General features: G+C 32.1%; 1 protein-coding gene across 2 annotated transcripts in view; it reads left to right on the top strand.

Moving 5' to 3' along the window:
* The window catches only part of Cad96Cb (protocadherin Fat 4-like Cad96Ca), a 146,276-nt gene that overhangs the window by 44,785 nt on the left and 80,014 nt on the right, over positions 1-21,477 (top strand). For both annotated transcript variants that reach the window (XM_035375973.2, XM_035375964.2), the window contains one exon: positions 12,333-12,506. In XM_035375973.2, the coding sequence (XP_035231864.1) occupies positions 12,404-12,506 (103 nt within the window). In that variant the 5' untranslated portion in view covers positions 12,333-12,403. The remainder of the gene's footprint in view (positions 1-12,332; positions 12,507-21,477) is intronic.

Genomic DNA, 21,477 nt, shown 5'->3' with positions numbered 1-21,477 from the left:
AATTAAGAAGTACCGAAGCTCTGATAGTAAGCACCCGATTTTCTAACGAACTGAATGACCGAACGCATGAAACTCGATACGGTGTAAACTGCATGAGAATGAGAATGAATCCCACTTTGGAACTGTATATATATTGTGGAATATGGCGTTAAGATTTAAGTGAAGTTAAATGATAAATAAATAATCTTAAATAAATATTAAACGAAGATGGATCAATTATTTTATTGATTTATTTTACAACATAACTCAAGCTTTTCGCGGCAATGTGCATCTTAGTTTGTAAATTAAATCAACTCATGAAAATAATCAAAAGCTTAACTCTACGCTATGTTTCGGGTAAAAACATTTTTAAATATTAATAAACATTGATCAGCTGAATGCGTCCACGCCACACACATTCTTTCCTCTTCGCCAGTCTTAATAAAGGAAAATAATAAACTATTGGGATTCCCTCATCTGGAATTTGATTTTGGCGTTTATCCTTTCCATATTATTTTCGTACCATTTGATTTATTTTTACCCTGAAACTCTCGAATATTGTATTGTGCTATGAGAACTTTAATATTTTTTTTTGCATTTATTAATTGGATATAAAAATGACGGCGGGGGTGTGCGCGAGGAAGGTGGATAATGAAAATTCCGTCTTTGAATGAAGTAGGTCAGTACAAGAACGCGGAGGTGATAATTGCTTTCTTTGGCTACTCTATAGTCTTCAAATTACAGCTGCACGTTATTTATGCCATAGTTATGCCCTGTAATGAAGAACCGCGCCTTCCCAGACCTTGATGATTTATCGTCATTTGATTTCTTCCTTTCTTTCTCGCATGATAGAAAAAATATTTTACTAACTAGTTTGACTACCAACTTTTTCTTTTTCAAAGTCATGATTTTGACCTAATTCGTGAAATAGAAGGAATCTATTCGAGCTGTTTTTCATTTGTTAGTACCCGTTGCCACCATCTCGGAAAAAATTAAGTGCATTCAGTGTATTTTTTTCTCTGTAATAGGGTATGAACTGCATAATCAAATTCTCATGATTATTGTTGCATTTAATTGCCGTTGCGGAATAGATGGGTTTTGTTTTGTTAATTAAGTTATTCATGAAGGCGTTTATTATGCGGTTTCCATTTCGTCGTTTTTCCCATTAAATCTGGGTCATTCAAGAATTCTGTAATGTTTACAAAATAGTTTTACAACCCATTATATTAATATATGCATGCATGTAATACACATATGCGAACTAATCTGTTTAATTTATTAGTCATACATTTACTTTAATATAATGTAAATATGTGTATAATGTAAAGAAAAACATATTAAAATTGCTTTTGTAATCGCTTAACTTAAATATAAATCTTTTTCTTTTGAAAGAGAGAGGAATTATAGAGAAATGAGCCAGTCTAAAATTAAATGTATTTTGCAACAAGTTTCTTAAAACTTCCAACGGACTGAAGGATATTTTGTACACATAACGGGCTTTTCTGTATACAAGTTGGGTACTTTACAATGGGTGAGCCTGTACTAGTGTGGGTATAAGCTTACTCATGGATAGGATTGCATTATTTGGATAATGGCAAAGTACCAAAGGCGTAGGAAGAAGGATGCCTGTGTCAAAGGCTTTTTAAGGAATACTGGCTTGTACTCACATTGAACACAGGGAAATCCCCGAAAGCTCCAACGCAGGCAGCCTGTTCGCTGGGATAGGAACTTGCGTCGGAGTAACTAAGCGTTAATTACTGATAAATGAGTCTTGATTTCGAATTCCGGCAGCAAAAAGCGTTTTTAGCGACTGCAATGGCATTTTTAGGTTTCATATTATATAATGCAATTGCGAGTCCCTTTCCTTTTAAAACGTTGCTTAGATGATTTCGTTTCTTTTGGAAGATAGCCATCGACTAATGTAATACCTTAAATTAATCATGCAGAATGAGTATTGAAAATACGTTACGTGAAAATTAATTGAGAATTAAAATGTGTCACTACTAAAATTGCTCACTTATAATGTTATTATCTCTTTTAAACTCTCTGTTGAATATTATTATCTAAAATCAGCGACTCTAAACCTTTTTTCATTCTCTTACTCCTTAATAAGACTTTGCCATCCCAACCTCTCCGTTCAGAACCTATAATTCTCTGTCTAGTATTATCACAATGTATTCTGCTGTCGTATTATTTAAATGTCGTAAAGTTAATAGATTGCCTTGAATATTCAAACAAAGGTTGATTATTACATTATCCACTATTTCCAATAAGCGCAGTGATCACACATATTTTTAAACCAGAAACATAATATCATTAATGTACTACAATACTTTAACTATCAACACTTGTAACGAGGAAAAGAGTAAATTTATTCATTAATGATGAGGATGACTCTAACGCCCTTTATTTTACTACTAGAAATGGTGGTATACCACAAGTGAATTAAGTACCACAAGTTTCAACTCAGTAAGTTTTATACAAGTTTCAACTCAGTAAGTTTTATACAAGTTTCAACTCAGTAAGTTTTATACAAGTTTCAAGTGAATTAATGTCTAATCTCGTTCACATTAAACTAATGATAAAAATGAAAATTAGATATGCTTATTATAGCTTCTAAAAGAAAATTTACTAAAAGCATTTTCTTATACAGTGACAGAGCGGAGGAATGGCTGCATTCGGAGCGTAACGAATCAAGCAGCATTATTGGTTTAGGTGAGATAGTTACAAATAATTGCATTATCCATTTTAGTAAGTAACGCTCTCACCGAAATTCTTGCAAAAACATTTTACCTTTTATTCAATTATCTTTAATTAACTTTTGTTATAAAACTTTGTTTTTTTTTCCTCATTACTGATGATTTTTTCCTCATATCCCTGACTAAGCAATCCTGTATCCCTAGGAGTACTCGTATTACAGGTTGAAAACCACTGATCTAAACCAACCTTACATGGTCTTGATATAAACATTTCCCTGTTTACTTAAGAAAGATTTGGCTGTTTCTGTTTCCCCTTCCGTCTGAGTTCCTTCATTATATAATTCCTATAAATAGCACAAGCTTCTTAAAAACAAACTACCAGCACATTTTTAAAAACGAAAATAATTAATAAATGTACGGAACTGCAGATAATAATTGCCTGATCCATACATATCCCAGCCAGAAAGGGGGCAAAATAGGCAGGATGCCTATTACGAAGCATGGGTAATAGCATTAAGAAGCTTGGCTAATACCAGGCCGAAGATAAAGAGAATGAAACTTTTTATTTAGGTAACAAATGAGATAAGTGTAAAATTAAAATATAACAAATTAAATTTCAAGCTGGAAATGGTAAACAAAAATAATTAGGAAGGCTATTTCGAGATTTATCCTGGGTTTTAAAATCTATCGGCACAGCACTGGCTTTCCCTTTAAAAGCTTGTAGAGACATTAGGTTATTTCGAAGCAGGAGCGATGAAAAATGAGCAACGCCTTCGCCGGGAATCGAACCACGGACCTCTGCAATACGCACCCAGCGTGCTGACCACTTCACTACGAAGGCATGCTAAGAAGGCGGGAGAAATACCTTATAAGCTATAGGAAACACGCGAGTAAAACATTCCTGAACTTGAAATATAAGTAGCTATCTAAAATGCTGTATGTGTTTTGTACATTTCTCAGTGCTTGGAAAAGCAAAGACGCACGAGCAAAATCTTAAAACAAATGGATACGAAAATGCATGCGTACACTTTGAAACTAAATGGAAGTTTTACATTTTTGGAAATTTATATGGTCTCCGAATGAACTCATCATTTGGAAGTCGTGCATTTCTCTTCGACCTTTTTCGAACTTATATTTTATTAAGCTTATTTTAGTTCAAGTTAAGTACATTTACTCCAGAAATTAGAATTTAAATCCACAAGAAGATCTTAGATTCTAACTGCTGGAAGTTCTCAGAAGTGATAGATAGAATATTTATTTAAAATATATAATGGCGGGATGTCTTCTTGATGCGGGTATCTTCGTAAAGGACTAAAGAGAAACGATTTATATTCTTGCAAAAGAAAACTACAAAGATGGCACGTTTAAACTCAGAAAACAGGTAGGCAAAGCCTGGGTGAACTACTGTCAGTTCAATGATCTTTCAATTCGCTGTTGATCCAATTGAAATTGTCAGATATAAATAAATATAAGACATGCTAAACTGCTTATTGGTCGGTTAATTGATTATGGCAAAGTTTTCAAGAGTTATTTATCTAATGGGATGGATGACTTCGTGAAGGACGTTCTTAAGGAAATTGATTCTAATTCACATTCTGCATAGGCAACATCTTGAAACCTCCAGCAGCCAGTCCGTTAGCCATGGAGTAGAATCTGAGATAAACTACTAGTATTCTACTGTCTTATCCATGCCGTCAGTAGTGGGCAATAAAGCAATATTAAGAAGTGTGTCTTATTATTAATTATTCTTAAGTACTCATGCGTGTACTTATTATTAATTACTCTTAAGTCCTCTTTTTAATTAAATGATTATTATTCAATGTAATATTTATTCTATTACAAATACTAAAATTCAAAACCTAAATTCCAGTCTAAATGAAATTCGATATTATGAGATGAAAAGTTTTTTACATGTAGTTAAATTTTCTTATGATTCAAACCTTTACAATAATCCACGTGCTATGAGATTAAAGAGAATTAGTTACTTTCAGTACCACTCGAATTCCTAGGAAAACGTGGTATGAATCATAATGTATTAAAATTGTCTAAGTTTTTAAGTCATGTTATACTGAACCTAGATTATGGGATGGTTTGATGCAATATTTGTACCATTTTACGTAAAAATCATGTTCTCAAAATACCGTGTTAATGGATGAAATGATATGCAATTTCTGTGCAGCATTTTATCGAAACTGCATTATAAAAAATCCTTTCTTTTATAATCAAATTGGTGTATCATTCAAAATAATTTGAAAACTTCCCTCGAAGTCGTGCTCTTAGACATTTACGTTAAAACGAGATTGCTAGGGTCTCATTGAAATTAATTTAATATCATCAGATATTATCACGGTATTATTACTTAATTACTCTTGCGTTTAGTGGCTGATGAAAATACTGTAAGGACATCTTATCAATTCTTCGCATCATCTTATTTCTTTCAAAAATCCTTCATATCGCTTATTTCTTTTTACATAAAAATATGGTATGCTGAAATCTTAAAAGTATTCCTAATTTGCCAGTAGAATGTTTTAAAGTTTTTTTCTTTCTGTAATAAAAATATGTTATATTTATGAAGTTACTGACGTCGTTTCTTGAGTGTTCCAGAGTATACTTTATAGATTACGGCTGATAGTTTATAGTGAAAAAAAGGGAGCAAACTGTTGCAAAGGGTTTGAAAATAATGAAAAGTCTGCCCATGTTTTATTATTGGGTGAAGGGCCATAGTAAAATCTTAATACGTTTTGTTAATGCTGTCTATCAATTTGACTTATTATCATAGGTAATTACTAAATAAAGCACAGCTGAAAAGAGTGAAGAAAGATTTATCTGTTGGACTGTAAAATCGCATAATGTAAGTACAAGTTCCAGCTAAACAAAATTATATCTCAAAGAAAATCATTTAAAATACGACAGGCTTTTCGATTTCTTCATTCTTTATTAGAACTTTATAAGTCTTTATTCCTACATTAAACTTTAAAAATCAATTCAATAATTTGCTCAATTTCTAATTTATATTCTTAGCTGTGGTTTCACGAAGGCATTCGCTTCCTTTAGATAGAAATACTTCCTATATTTTTGTTTGTTAAATATTATATTATATATATTTAACAAACAAAAAAATCTGGATTTGAACAGGTTAGAGAATTTCGCTAGTGTTAATTCATGTGAAAGACCATCATATTCTCCTTCAGCTGCAATACTTAACATTTTTCAGTTTCCTCTTTTCTGATGTTTCCAACTAGGAAGAAATGAAGAGGGTTTGTTAAAATTTTAACTGAAATTTCATGCCATTAGGGGAATAAAACTAAAATCTGACTAATTAGTATTGAAAATTTCTCATCTTATAGTACTTTTATTCTGAAAATATCAGTTTCTTCCCTTCCCTTTTCTTCAGGATGTAAGCAAGGAATGGAAGAATAAAAATGTTGAAATGTTACTTAAAAAATACGTTAAAATATGAAAAATTACTTCTTTAAAATTATATAATTTAGCATTTTCAATTTTTAATTCAAAAGTAATTTTCCAGATGGACATTGATTAGCAGTTTACTACTGTAATTAGCTAACATCTGATATATAACAAAAACATGCAAGAAACAAATTCATAAAATGTTCTAAAGAGTCAAATTCTGTCCTTTATACATAATTTTCCCCTGAAAATAATACAAATATCACGTTTTTAATACATACAGAGTAGCTTCGAAGAAGAAAAAAAACAGCATTATCAGTTTCGTTTGAGTTTCTTGCCAATTAATGCGAATAAACATTATTATTTTTTAATACACCGGAAATTTAAATCCTATGTGATGTAATCTTTTGTTTTGTCTTTCCGTCTTGATTACGGTAGCAAATATTCTTAAAATAAAACAATATGCTATTGCAAGAAGCTGTCAAATATTTTTTTCTTCTCTCTTTAACTACTGTAATTGTGAACAAAAGCATTTTTCTTTTCGTTCTGCTGATGTACATTTAAAAGATGTTAAGGAGATTTACGTGCAGAAATTAAAAAGTTATGTAGTTTTTGTTAATTGTTTTGTTATTTTTTTCGTCTTCCTTATTTCCGCTTTCGTCTAGGAAATGTCTTATATGCATAAAATAATAACAAAACAAAGATGAAGCTTTAATTATTACAAACACTAAATTGAGTATTCTTTAGCTAAAAATTTAACTTTCGCTTTGATTTTTGATGTGTCAGATTTCAGTGGAAATTACAATAGAATTAATTTGAATGAACTAAGCTGAACTCAGAATGTATTTTTTTAACTGTCGAGTTCTATCTCATTCAATGAGTTTTTTCCCTTATGGTTTTTTTCCTGTGCGGAGCGGTGAATGTTCCCACAGAAGTGCATGCTTCTTAATGCGTAAATACTAATATATTAAGAGATTAAGTGTTATCAAAAATAATTTCGGACGCGTTGTTATTTTAAAATGAAAATTCAAAGGCCTGTAAAACTGTTGCAGACATTTATTAGATTGTCTCGATCCCTTTTCCCGAAATGTATGGTAAATATTTATTAGCAGCTGAGTAATAAAAATTTTAAAAGACAAATTAAAAATAATGGAAATCCTGTCATAGCAACGCATTTTTTCTTAAGCAGCTGATCAATGTAATGATTTTTAAATAATTTAAAGGTAAATGAATAATCTAAACATTCTGCATTTCTCTGGAGATCGTAATTTCAGGATTTAACTTTTTTAGGTTTAAATAACTAGTAATAATTTGTATTAGGAATGGAGATTTATAATAACATTAATATATATTTATACGCTTTTTACTCTCAGAAATAAGTATGTTTATACACTTTTTCAGTGCATTTAAGTTACAGAAAAATTAAGTACATTTAAGTTACAATATTTGTATCGTTTTACGTAAAAATCATGTTCTCAAAACACCGAGTTAATGGATGAAATGATATGCATTTTCTGTACTGCATTTTATCGAAACTGCGTTATAAAAATCCTTTCTTTTATAATCAAATTTGTGTATCATTCAAAATAATTTCAATACTTCCCTCGAATTCGTGCTCTTAGACATTTACGTTGAAGCGAGATTGCTACAGTCTCATTGGAATTAATTTAATATCATCAGATAATATCACAGTATTTTATACGAAATCGAATATTGACATTTTTATATTTCCATTATCCATATCCAAAAACTAATCCATTTTTTTCTATATTTCCCATGTATTTTATTTATTTGAAAGAGCTGCACACAAGCATCCTTTACTTGACTCTAGATTTCATAGGCTTCTATAAATTTAAAAATTAAATGTTAATTATAATAATGATCAGTTTATTTTTTATTACTGTAACGATTTCTTAACTTAGAAAATGTCTTCTATTGAAACTCACCGTAATATATTTTATTAAGTCCACTAAGTACCTTTTTCGAAATAAAATCTGAAATAGTTGCAATATAATTTAATAATAAAATAATTGTAAATTTAAAAATTGCCGAAACATGTAATATTTTTTGCCTTAAATTCATTGCTTTCCAGTTTTACTGCTCTTATGACGGATCTTTCAAACTTTTCAACTATCCAAGATCTTTGTGCAATATACCATTAGTAGCACACCAAAAACGCGAATCCACATTTTTCACTGTTTTACTTGAGTATATTTCCTGTCCGTATTTTGCACTATGCCAAAAGAAAGAAAGACATGTGCAAGAATTATTATGTGAACACATTCCTCCATCCTCCTTAGTTTATTTATTAATTCTCTTAAAGTTCCTCATTTAAGCATATCTTCGCCGAAATGATAATTTTACGGGTTTGTTACTTTTGAGCTATTAAAATAATTATTTTTAACTTTTAGAATTACACAAGTAAAAGGAATTAATATAACATTCATAAAAACATGAAAAATTAGTTATAGATTCTTTGTTGTGTTATAGTGTTGACTTTAAAGCCTCTTTAAATAATACTAAAGATGGTCCAGAGTCAGAAAGATTTTGAACCATTGCACCAACGTTTGAGTTAAGACTAATCCGGAAAAGATTATTTGTTAAAATTCCATCCCTGTAATATTCTCCATGAGTCTGAAAAGCTAATGCTCACTTTTTCTTAGATTTTTGTTGAATAAAGTTCATTTTTACAATACATTTTTTTTTTCTTTTCACTCGTTCTCTCTCCTTTATTGTTTAAGGTTCAACATAGAAAATTAAGAAAAATATGTTCGTCTTAAAATATGACTTTAGAAACAAAATATTTAACTTTTATGACTGAGCTTTAGTAAAATATGCTTAAACAATATGGTATATTCTGCTAATACCATGCTCATAGCAAAGGTCTGCCCTCAGATGACATTACTAGATTGTCTACAGAGCCTACAATTTTACTATTACTTGAAAAATAAGTTTTGAAAATGTAATAATTTTTTGAAATCTTTAAATGTGCTGGAGAATATGTCTCTAACATCAAAAGCATAGAAAATTCTTAAATCTCATATTCTATATGCAAGTTACTAAATTGTTAGGAAATATATTTCCTTCTTGGCGATGCTTAATGGTCTCCTGAAAACTACTTTCTAACCTCAAATAGCACCCGGAAATGTTTGGTGCGTGAAAGGAGCTAAAAAAGAAAATGCCAGAGCATATCAGATAGAGGTGGAAAAAATAAAAAAGGCACGAAAATGTCCAAGCGCGGAATGCGAATGAGACGAAAAAAATCAGAGTTCAGAATATATCTTCCATTACGATGATAGCTTTTCCCCTTCTGGCCAATTACAGTTATTTGTATAGTTGTGAACTCTCTTGTTAGCAGTATTACCGTCGACCGGGTTCTGTGATTGGCTAACGGGCGTGATTCCGGAACCGTCACGTTCCACTCGGCGTAAACTCGTCACCCAAGATAACTTTTACAGTGTTTTTTTAAAATCTCATTTTCTCATTTTCACTCTGCATTTTATATTAAAAAAGAGTGTTTCTTCAAGTATAAGACATCCAGACAATTATGATATATTTTTCTGCTTACGTAAATGTTCTAAAGAATATGGAAAATATGATTATATGTGGGTATTTAATAACAGGATGTTTGTGTTCGAAGTCTGAGGTTTAAACCTATTCCATGCAACAATGAATGAGCAAATAAAGATGTCATCAGCTATGGCATGTAAAATTGTTAAATGACTAACGATTTAGTCATGGTATTCTTTGTTTATTTCTTATAACTGTGTTTTAAAAATGGCATAATTCTCATATTAAAATTATATAAGGAATGCTTTTACATAAATGCGTTTTTTTTTTTTATTATTATTTCTGACGTGTCATCTTTTTTTAGCATCGCCTATTTTCTCTTTAAATTGTCATTGATATAAAATATGCTGTCTTTTAGCAGTGCTTCCTATAAATTCCTAATTATAGAATTCCAAGTAAATTTTATTTTCATGTTAATTTTGTGATCCTTTCTTTAACAACAAAATCACATCAACACTGCACATGCCTTCTGGGAAGGGGATGGAATTTCACTTTTATTTAGAAAGCGATGGGAATTAAACTTCTGTTCTTCATCTAATGTATACTCGTCTACAAAATTAAGAGAATTTTCACACTATATCGAATTTCTGATAAATTAATCGACAGATTTTATTAAAATTTGGTATGAAGATTTATTTATAACAAAGAAAGATATATACAATTCAAAAGTCATTTTATATACACATGATTATCAGTAAAGCTGGTATGTCCTAAAACAACGTTGTGATATCGAAGTGAAAAAGAGTCTAATATGTGGTATGGTCCCTTCTCATAGTCAGACGGTCGCTCAGCGTGACATGAGGCAGTTGATCCCCCGCCTGTAGCAAGGCAGTTTTCAACTTTGGGATGGGTCTCGAAGGTGGATGATGAGATGAAATGGCCCTCCCAAGTGCATCTGAGACATGCTGTATAGTGTTAAAGTCAGGAAAACTGGTTGGTCAATTTATGCACCGAATATCCTCACTTTCCAGGTAACCGCCGATCAGCTGAGCACTATGTGGACGAGCTTTGAGGTCCATTAACAGGAACCCAAGACCAACTGCGCCCCGAAAAGTCGAACATAGGGCTCTATGTTCTCCTTTGTGTACCTTAGAGCATTTAGGAAGCCTTTGCCAAATACGTGCAGGAGTATGCGGCCATCAAACATAGTACCAGCCCAAATCATTACACCCCCCCAATACCCTAATGGTCCTTTTCCGTGATGAGGGAAGGATGGTATCCGAGCTCTTTCCAGATACAGGTACACGGAGAATCAGTGTCCAGACTGAATCTCGGCTCATCTGTAAAAAGCACGCTGCTCCACTGAAGTCTGGTCCAAGGCTCATGTTGTCTACCCCGTGCTAAACGCGCTCTCTTTTGTGCTGCAGTGAGCGGAGTCTTCTGGCATGCAGCCCTATCTCATGAAGCCTTCGACAACTATAGACTGTAAAACTCGGGTTCCAGTGGTAGCAGACAACTTACGTGAGACCTGTGAAGTTGTAGCAGTTCTACGTCACCGAGCTGAAAGTGCCAAATAACAATCCTCATTAGCCGTTGTGGATCTAGATCGACCTTGTCGAAGTCTTCTCGATATAGATCCAATGTCCTGAAAGTATTTCCACAAATCACAGACGACACTGAGCTCTGTAGCCACATGCACTTTTGATAGACCTTCCTCCAATCTACCGACAATTCTTCATTTCATTCCGTTATCCATACTTTTGTGGCTATTCGTTGTACCTGATATCTTATAAAATTTACCTAACTCTTCGAAAACCACAGCGAACATCGTGAAGGAATACGAACATACAAACCGCCGAAAACCTCTCGTGCGCTTATTTCACCTTACGTATTCGACCCTGAATATTTGCAAAGTTCTTCGGCATAGTTAGTACCTTTAGTTCAATCCTTTTCGTAAAAATTGACAGTGTATAATGCTCAGTATGTAACATTTCCAGTTCTAGAATTTTTAAATTACATGGGAATTACCTGTGAATAAATAAAAGACTAAAAGTATAATGAATGATACCTTTCTCTATTTTGAAATATTGGACGACCGGCCATAACTACTAGAGGCAAATCTATGTTTAAATAATAGTCTATGGTACATATAAATGTTATTCAATTTTTTAAGAGCGCCATTATGTTATTCATATTATAGTTACTGTAATTCGCACTTTCTATACCTGCCTCTAAAAATTGCTGTAACATTTTTTTAATGTGTAACATGAGAAAATATCCTATTATTCTTAATGTATTTAAATTTGCGTAAAACTTAAGTGCGTGTTTCATAATGCTCGTGCAAACACAATATCAAGGGTTTTATAAAAGTCAGAGAATAAATATCTAACGAATAGGCCCACCGAAAAGCATATTTAAAAAAAAAATACACTTAACCCTTCACGAAAAGCATCACGCAAGTGTGTTATATCAACTAAAGTCTAAAACCTCAGACTCACAAGTGCGTTACATCAATGGACTCTTCAAAAATTATGAAGTAAATTACAATGCTGAGTACATTACAATGTAATGTTTAGGATATTTTATCTCATTTCACTCAATATTCTGTCTTATTTCTTTCAGTTAATTTAAAATAAAATATTTTTGACTCGGAATTTCCCAGCTCAAGCAGAATAAAAGTCGAAAGATTTCTTCATTTTATTTAATAATCCTAAACATGATTCACTTTTTTTTCAGGTCAACTGCATTTCCTCTGATCCACTGAAAACCTCGGGACAAAGAAGGAATAAAACCCCGCGCTATCAAATATGCACAAAGGGACTGTTAGGTGTGGCCTTAAACTATGTTTATCAAGCTTATTATCAGTTTTTCTGCTCAATGCATCTGCAAAAGCTGACGATTTCAGTCAAGGTAAGTTCAGTTCTTATCCATTTATCATGTATTCCTGAAAAGTATTGTTGTAGCACATTATTAAGGAAAGGCGTGATCATGTAGCCTTGTTCAAATTCATTCTGTTTGATAACCTTGCTGATATTATTAGGGGGGAAGTGTGTTTAATATCGTGATCGAATACTGAAGATTTAGGATTCATAGATATAAGAGAAATCAGGTGGTTTCACATTCCATTGTAAGCAATTAATGTGTTATATGCATTTTCTCTTAAAAAGAGAATGATTAAACTTTTGTTATTTCTTTTAAAGATGCGTATTTGTACATTGATGAATTTTTGAGTCATAGAACTTAATGACTATATCTTTCAGATTTAAATTTATTAAGAGATTACAGCAAATTAAATTTGGCAAAATTTCTGTGGCCTTTAATCCATCTGCCGATGTACTGATGAAGCTACTAATGCTTGGTTTGGGCGGATATTTGACGTTAAGGTTCGTTCTTTTCATTTGAGCCGCCTTAATGGATGGTGAAGTGGTTAGCACTGCTGACTGCCATATCGGGTTCGAATCCTCGATAACGATTGGATGTTTATAAGTGTATAGTTTCTCCATTAAAACTGCGATGTAGCCTCTTCGCTCTCCCTTGACGAGATGGTTAAATGACCGATTGATAATAGTCTTTTCCAAAGAATGCATTAAGTTGCAAGCGTCTGGTCCTTAAAAACAACAACAACTTTTCACATGCTGATTTTTTTATGTACAAATTAATTTTTCTTAGATTCTTGATATATGTGGCATCTGATATTTTCTTAGATTCTTGATATATGTGGCATCTGATATTTTCATAAATTACTTTTTTGTTTGTTTTCTAAAGCTATTTCATTTCAAAATAATAAGAGTAAAATATTAATAAATGATGGGGAAAATATTTACTCCCATTATTTTTGTAAGTATTAAATTGTTACTTGTAATGTTCTATGCCTATTTATAGCTCAGCTCAATCTGATATTCAGTTTATAATTTTGACATGAAATAGGTATTGCAAGTAGATTCAGCAGTATATTTTTTCAAAAAACATTTGAGCATAGGTTATAAGATTTCGTGGAAATTTGTGTAATTAAATAAAAGCAGCTCTTGATAAATAAAATTATTTGTTGCTATTTTCTGATTATAAAAAATACTTTGTGGGAAACTATTCAATGTTCAAATTTTAAAATGAATCACTGATGTTTCGTCTCTAATAAAGTAAACCATTACGAGAAGTACCAGTCATCAGGAACAAAATAATTGTTTTAATTAGCAGAAAATCTTTAAATTTTTCCTTTTGCTTCTCGTTATCTTCATAGATTAACACATTTAGAAGACAGGCTATGTAAGTCAAAATACATGTCACGAAATTCTGGCAATCATTTGTCGTCTTAAAACTTGAATAAACTTTGCTCTGAGCAAACTGTCAAAATGACTGATTGATCAGCAAGTAACATGTAAATTATGTAACATAATTGACTAACAAAGCAGAAAGTAGCATACGAACCTGATTTGTTAATTGTATAAATAGACACGCGCATATACATTATGGAATGGAATTTACTGATAAATCAGCAAATGACGTACACAATACGTAACAGCAATATTTAAAATTGTCACTCGTAAATGTATACATCATTTCTTGGTATTAGTTATTGGTGAAGCACATGTTTCTTACTACATTAAAAAAAGTGCGTTTCGAACTTATTTTGTTTCCTAAGAAGTTTAGAAAACAGCAACTGATCTATTACATTTCCTGATACATTATCTATCATTATTATTGTATAGATTATGCCAAAACAAACTACATTTAACTGCTTAACTTCTATGGGGAACTTATCTATGTTCACAAAAGCCACGAAAACTCACATGCAACCAGCTCGTTCGCTGAGATTTGATTTCGGGTGAAGCTACTAGTATCACTCGTGAGCGACACATGATATGTCGAGTGGTAAGCACGATATGGTGCGCAGTATATGATGCAAAGCAAACTTATAAAAATTCACGTTTAATCAACTGTAACCAAAATTAAGGTTTAATTTCATTTGATTTACACAGAAATTAAGATCACATAGAAATGCATGCAGTTATATAAAAAAATCGAATCTTATTTAAAGAGTGCTCAAGTAAATTACGTTGTTTAAATTAAATTTAACAGGTCTCAAGATTTTTTTAAGTTATCTTGGAAAAATTAAAATAAAAGACGTTTTAAACTTTCAAGATAATACACTTTTTTCAGACACAAAGCATCTAAAATATTATTTATAAAGCAATACCTATATATATGCGAATCTTTATCTATCTAATCGAAAAAAGTTAACAGTTACTATTTGACCCTTTTTCTTATAATCACTAAGACAAGCAAACTATTAAAGCCAGGTCCGCTTTCGAAAATTGTTTTCTGTGGTAGGTAAAGTTTCGATTCAATACAATTAGTAAATGTAATAAATATCATCCTATATTTTTACTTGAATTTGATTTCAATCAATAAAAGTCTTCTTAGGTTATAAGCAGATCATCAGAGATTTATTTGTATGTACATTTTATCTGAATTATTTTTACTTTTTAAGGTCATTTATGTGATCATAAGGCCATATTTATGTGTTTTTTATTGGTCGCCGAAGAAGAGGGATCGCTAGCCTATTGTTAGAGAAAATTAATATCATATAGGCGAGTAAAATCGGAGGTTGCTAAAAATTATTCAAATAATTTACTTCGTAGAATAAAAATAGATCTCTAAATTATAATAGTTTTCCAGCAACATAAAAAACAAAAAATTTAAAAAGTCAAAAACGTTAAAGCTATGTTCCTTTTCCGTGTGTGAATACTTACTTACACGAGAAATGAAGTGCTAATGGATGGTAATGGATTGTAATGGAGAAATGAATAATAATCTATTAAAGGTTATAGAAAACTGACACGACAGTGTGTCAGAATACGAGGTTGTCAACCCGAAAATAATAGTGCAAGAAATGCAATGCAAACTGAAGGGATAAATAAGCAAAATTTGCAATTTCAGTTCTTGATGTCTTGACGCATCATATTTGTTCCATGTCCTACAAGAGCACCCATCCACGAAATTCGACCTTCCGAACGCAGCGGCTCGATCAAGTCTCAGATTTTGGAGATACTCCAACACTGACCGGGAAATCTTTTCATCTCTTTCTCATCTACCCCCTTACACAAATACACCAAAAAAAAAAAAAAAAAAAAAAAACTCTCATCTGCCAAGTGATACTTTCTAAAACTTTTCCTATCTGTCTGACATTGAATCCATAATGTAAAATGACTTGAGACAGAATGATAAACACTACTACAATGTAAATCATAAAACTAATATGAGATCTTTGCATTTCTATTTTATTTAAGTTTTACATTTTTAGCTATTTATAAGGTGAAATTACATCGAATATTTAAACAGTAATAAAAGTGCAGTGGCCCCCAACTGGGATAGTGAATAGGGGTTAGCGACGCTGACTGCCGTACCGAAGGACTCGGGTTCGAATACCGAAGAAGGCATCGATGTTTGTAAATGCATAGTGTCTGTGCGGTATGCGGGCACTCTAAATATGCTGCGAGAATATGAATATGCTTTCTTCTCAGGTTGTGGTAGGGGAAGAAGGGTGCGACATTTATACTCTCTCCCCCGGGTGCTCTCCATCAAAATTGGGGGGGGGGGCGAACTGGGCAAATTCATATTGTTAAGCGACTTTGAGTAACTGCTCTTCCCTTTATCTTTAGCGAATGCTTTTCTCTCAATTATTTCAATTCTTATTAACGATGATGTGGAGGTAATTGCAATTATTTTGCAAAGGTACTCCGTAACCAAACACTTTGGTCCTTGGTCCTGTATGGTGCCCAAGGCTTTTACCAACGACACCACGCGCAATTTTGACGCCTTGCCTAGATGAATTTCGTGGTCTTGCTCAGATGGCAGAGACCTGATCTGATGTTACTGTCAATTGGGTGGGATAAGTCACAGCACGCAACAAAAATACAGTGAAAGGATCAGTTTCATATTTGAGAAAGATGAATTTTTTAGAACTGTAAACTTTAATAAAAGAAAACAGCGGCGTACAAATGCAGCACTGATTTATAAATAAGTATCTTCGATGGATGGAGAAGAAAGGGCAAGCTTCTTTTTGTTAATGGGGTATAAAAAGAGACTAGACTGGATTAATTAATTACGGCATATGCAAGGGTATCTTTCATTTTCTAGGAACCGAACCTGAAAATAAAGTTTCTTTGCTTCACGGCTTTAGTATCTTAGCCACAGGTGGGATCTTAAAAAAACTTCCAAAAACCAAGAAATGTTTGTAGACCTTTTTTATGGCTAAGGGTTGCTTTAAAGCAATATAAGTACAAACACTGACTTTAGAAAGTTGCAAATGATATTCTTGCAAAATTATGTAAAATATGATGTTACTTGGAAATCAATGTTCATATAAAAATTCTTTCAAATTGTAACAAAATATTCGACAGCGAAGTGCATAGAATATGGTAATACAAATATTTTTAGAAATGTATTAATTGTTTAAATTCAGTAATATTGCTAAGAAGTGAGTATATTCCAAAGTAGATAAATTTGTGACGCTGGTAAAACATTTTCAGTTATGATAGCAAAAATGACTGAAACACCATGCAGCATAAACTGCTAACACTCAGAATTAGAAATTTGCCAATCCATGTGGATGTTAATACAGTGTCGCAAGAGACAATGAACGTTTGTTTGGTAACCCAAAAATTAGAGGTGGAATTAATCCTGAATTTTCTCAAATTCGAACACAATTCCTAAAAGGTTCTCGAATCTTTCTGATCCTCTGGATTTCTTTAAACCAAGACTATTAAAAAGGAGGAAAATATTTCATTTAATATTACGAATTTTAATTAATTAAAAATGTGTAAGCTGTATTTAACGAAAAATAAATTTAAGAGCTCAGGTTTTTAAAAATATATTCATTAAAAATTATTAAAAAGATACAAGAGACATTTTATAAATGATGACGTACGTAATAAAAACTCTTGAATTTTGAGGTTCATTTTCTCAACATAATTTGACAAAGATACTTGTGTGTGTTCAGATATCAATTATCAGTTCAAAATTCAATAGAGATGGTTTAGTACTGGATGACGACTGGAGTCATGTGCTCTACGCGCAATTTACATACCATGGGGAGGGGGCAACGCAATGTTTATGTATCATGTTCCAGGTTCAACGTTTACATACAGTTGCTAGAAACAGAATAATAGGTTAATAGTACGTTATCTATATCCAGAATTATAGACATAATTCGAGAGTTAATTTTGAGAAAGCTCAGAAAGCTGCTTACTTGGAGTTCTTGCAGGTTACTGAAGATACTGAAATAATGTGGCACTCAGGATCGCCACCAAATCATTTTGGTGACCCACGGGGCAAAGGAATTGAGAGTATCCGACTACGTTCTGATCGTCAATTTTGATGAAATTTTTCAAAAAAAAAATTTATTATTTTATTAAGCTTCTTGATTCTACTTTTATTAACTCCGGTCGTTAGAAGCAGAATCACAGCTGTTCTTGTTCTACGCTGTGAATGGGAAGTTTCTGTTTAAGATCTCAGAAGTTGATGTTTAAAGGTGCACAGACTCTCTAAATAACTTTAAAATGAGAATTTTTCATTTGAATACTTTTAGTGATTTTTGAACTTTTCTGTTTGTTATTCAATGCTTGGGACAAGATTGCTTTTGCAATTAAATTTTTATACTTGGCAACATTTTCTTTTCCTTCTATTTATGTTTACACTATATTAAACCTACTTTTTGAAAAACTTGATTTTTTTCAAATTTTCTGTTATGAAATACCTTTAACTTAAAATATTACTATAGTAATTTTATGAAATTTTCCACAAATATTCTATAAAATATTTCGAATTAAATGGACTAAAAGTTTAGGTTTATGTATACCTTAAAATTTTTTTAACAATTTTGTAGATGAAACGAGAGAAATTTTCCAAGGTACAGCTAGTGCATGTACTCAAATGGGTATATTTAATAGACACAGTAGAGTCATTAGGTTATTTTGAAACAAGAGCCGAGTGTGCTACCATTACACCAGGAAGGCATGCTGGAAGGACGGAGAAAATCCCTCTTTTGTAGGACGACTGGGGATTAGGGGACCCAATCGCCAAATCCTGGTTGGTGACGAATTATTGTGCAACACCTTTTAGTTTAAGTGCCATTTGTAGAGTCATTAAGTTTCCCCCCCTTTTTTTATGTTGTTGTTGTTGTTGTTGGAGACGTGAAAAATGTGAAGTGCCCTCGACGGGACTCTAACCTGGACCTCTCGAATACGCGCCGAGTGTGCCACCATTACACCACGAAGGGAGGAAATACCTTTTAATATTTTACTTTTAATCTGAGATTTTAGTGCATTTAATTCTTTATACCTTAATAAACATTCGGGAAAAATATAAAACAAAAATAATGATAAGTATTTTTGTGTGAACATTTCTAGTAATTCTGAAATTTAACCCATTTTTAACACAAAATGAAAAAAAAAAAGGAAGAAAATTACTTTGATAATAGGTTTATCACCTGTTTCTGTCATTTTACATAGCATTCTGCCAAAATAGTACCAATAATGGGTTTCTTTGGATTCTTTTCCAAAATTTAAATGCCGGACGTAGTTGGAAACCTTGATTGACGCTTCTAATGAATGTGAATAAAAATGATTTTTCTTGGATTAAAACGCATTACAGTTAAGTTAGGATTCGAAAGTTCCAAACTGATGCAAACTTATTTAAGTTTTCGAACCTGGCATCTTTCTAACAAGATTCTAGGAATCAAATATCCCATTCCTATTAAAAATGGATGAATTAGAGACAGATGTATTTCTAGGACAAAGACTTTTCTTCCTTTTCATTTCCAAAGTACTCTAACACGATGAGAAAATACAAATAACTATGCCGCGTAGGCAGATCTTCATATCCTGTAGAACTTTCAACCTCTACTTAGTTTAAGAACTGAATTATTATTCGGTTTCAGGGTCAATGCTTATTCAATGGCAGAGATATACGAACTGCGGAAATGTTTGATTTCTTTTCTCTTCCATATCGCAAACGATGACAATGCTTTGAAGGCAAGAGGCTAAATGTTTGTTCTGAATAAATATTGTTTTGTTTTATTCTACTATTGTGACGTTAGACGTATGTTTTATGCTGTGTGGATATAGTTTATTCAGAATCATTAGAATTTTTTTCAAGGGCAAAATAATGATATAAGATCATGCCGAAATCTAATAAAACTCGTCTCTACTTTAACCTTAGTCAATACCTTTCTGAAGAAATCAAAAGAAACAAAAGAAAATCATTGAGGTAATATTGTTAAACTTTATTGTTAATCCTTGAGATTGCTATGATCAGCTTATAATCTCGTTGCACATAACTTTTAGAAATGTTGCACTATTTCTAGTAAATAACGTTTCAGCTGATCGTGCATATTTCATGTTTGCTTGATCGCTCTTGCGCAGGTGTTTCTTGAGTCCGGAGTATATGAAGCGATATATTTTGAACAGACAGTGGAAAGATAAGAAAAAAACTTCAAAAACAAGTAGTTTAAAAATACTGCTGTTTTCAAGAAACTACTTATCATTCTGTCTCAAAGTTTTAAGTTTTAAGGCAAAGGTCGAATGAAATCCATTAGAAGAAGCCAATGATGTGAATATTTTCTAAACACGCTTTTGCCACTGCCATAGGTGTGATGCAAGAAACATACTGTGTTTATAAAACTACAGTTCTTCTACTATTTGCAAAATATAACAATGACACTAAAATATTTTTATTTGTTTTATTGAATACAGAAGCTAGGGGGAATGCCTTCGTTGAGGTCATTTTATGGGAAACTGACTCATGTTTACACCTATTAGTTTTGTTTTTATCCCTGAAGCATAATTGTTTTACGATGTATAAAACGGCGTTCACTCAAATGTGGATTTAATATCGCAGATTTACCTGAGCTTATCACCGAAGTATTGCAATCTGATGTCTTTATACTCTAGGAATTAAATTAAGAAAATTTTCACATTTCCTGGCTTATGTCCAGAACTGGTGACTATATTTTAATGGAATGTGGTGCAGCCAAAAGAATTTATAATAAAAAAAATACTTTATTCAACAGTAATGGTATACATGCACGAGGGCAAGGCTCAGGATGTTCTAACACCGAAGTTGCCAGATGAAATAAAAATTTCCATGCCACTATTCATTAAAAATCTGGTGCTAGAGATAACCGACTAAATGTAAAGGTTCTCTTAATTTTGAACCCTGGCGTTAATGTGTTGGCTGGAGATCGAAAACTTCATTAGTTTTCGGATTATCAAGAGTAACTGATTTGTTTTTCGATTAAGATTGGTAAAAATAACTAACTTACGCTATTTTTTATTTTATTTTATCGCTACTTTATTTTGTTTTTTAGTTCCGATTTCCCATTTAGTTTATAAATATTCAGAATTCTAACATGAACAGATTTCGAAAATGTATTAATTATATTTAAGAATAAGTTTTACTGCTTTTCATTTTCTAAAATATTTCAAGAGAACCGCAATATTTCTGAGAATTGTTTCACGAATAAAGCCTATTAAAAAGATTAATGTAGAAGGATCAGTCACTGCTAATTTTGTCGGGGGGAGGAAGCCTCTTTTATGTTACCTTGTTTTAAAAGTGATTTTTATAATAATAAATTATATGAGAAAGGAAAGTTTGTTTAGTACCAAACATACAAAAAAATTTATTCTTCAGCAATTTATATCAAAATTTTAACCCGCGTTTCTCTTCTTCCTCCAAAAATATTTCTTGCTAATTAATTCCAAAAACTACCTCGCTTTCGTTTTAATTAACATGCGTATGAATAATCAATAACATGCAAAAGTAATCTCTGATTCAAAACTTATCATCGTATGAAAAGCAAACTCACTCCTTGACGCTTCGAAAG

This window comes from Stegodyphus dumicola, chromosome X2, assembly GCF_044657685.1.
Source record: "Stegodyphus dumicola isolate Sdum_Otavi_A_Nest chromosome X2, ASM4465768v1".
Classification (NCBI taxonomy): Eukaryota; Metazoa; Arthropoda; class Arachnida; order Araneae; family Eresidae; genus Stegodyphus; species Stegodyphus dumicola.
Note: the sequence above shows the minus strand (reverse complement) of the source record. Positions and strands in the feature narration are given on the sequence as shown.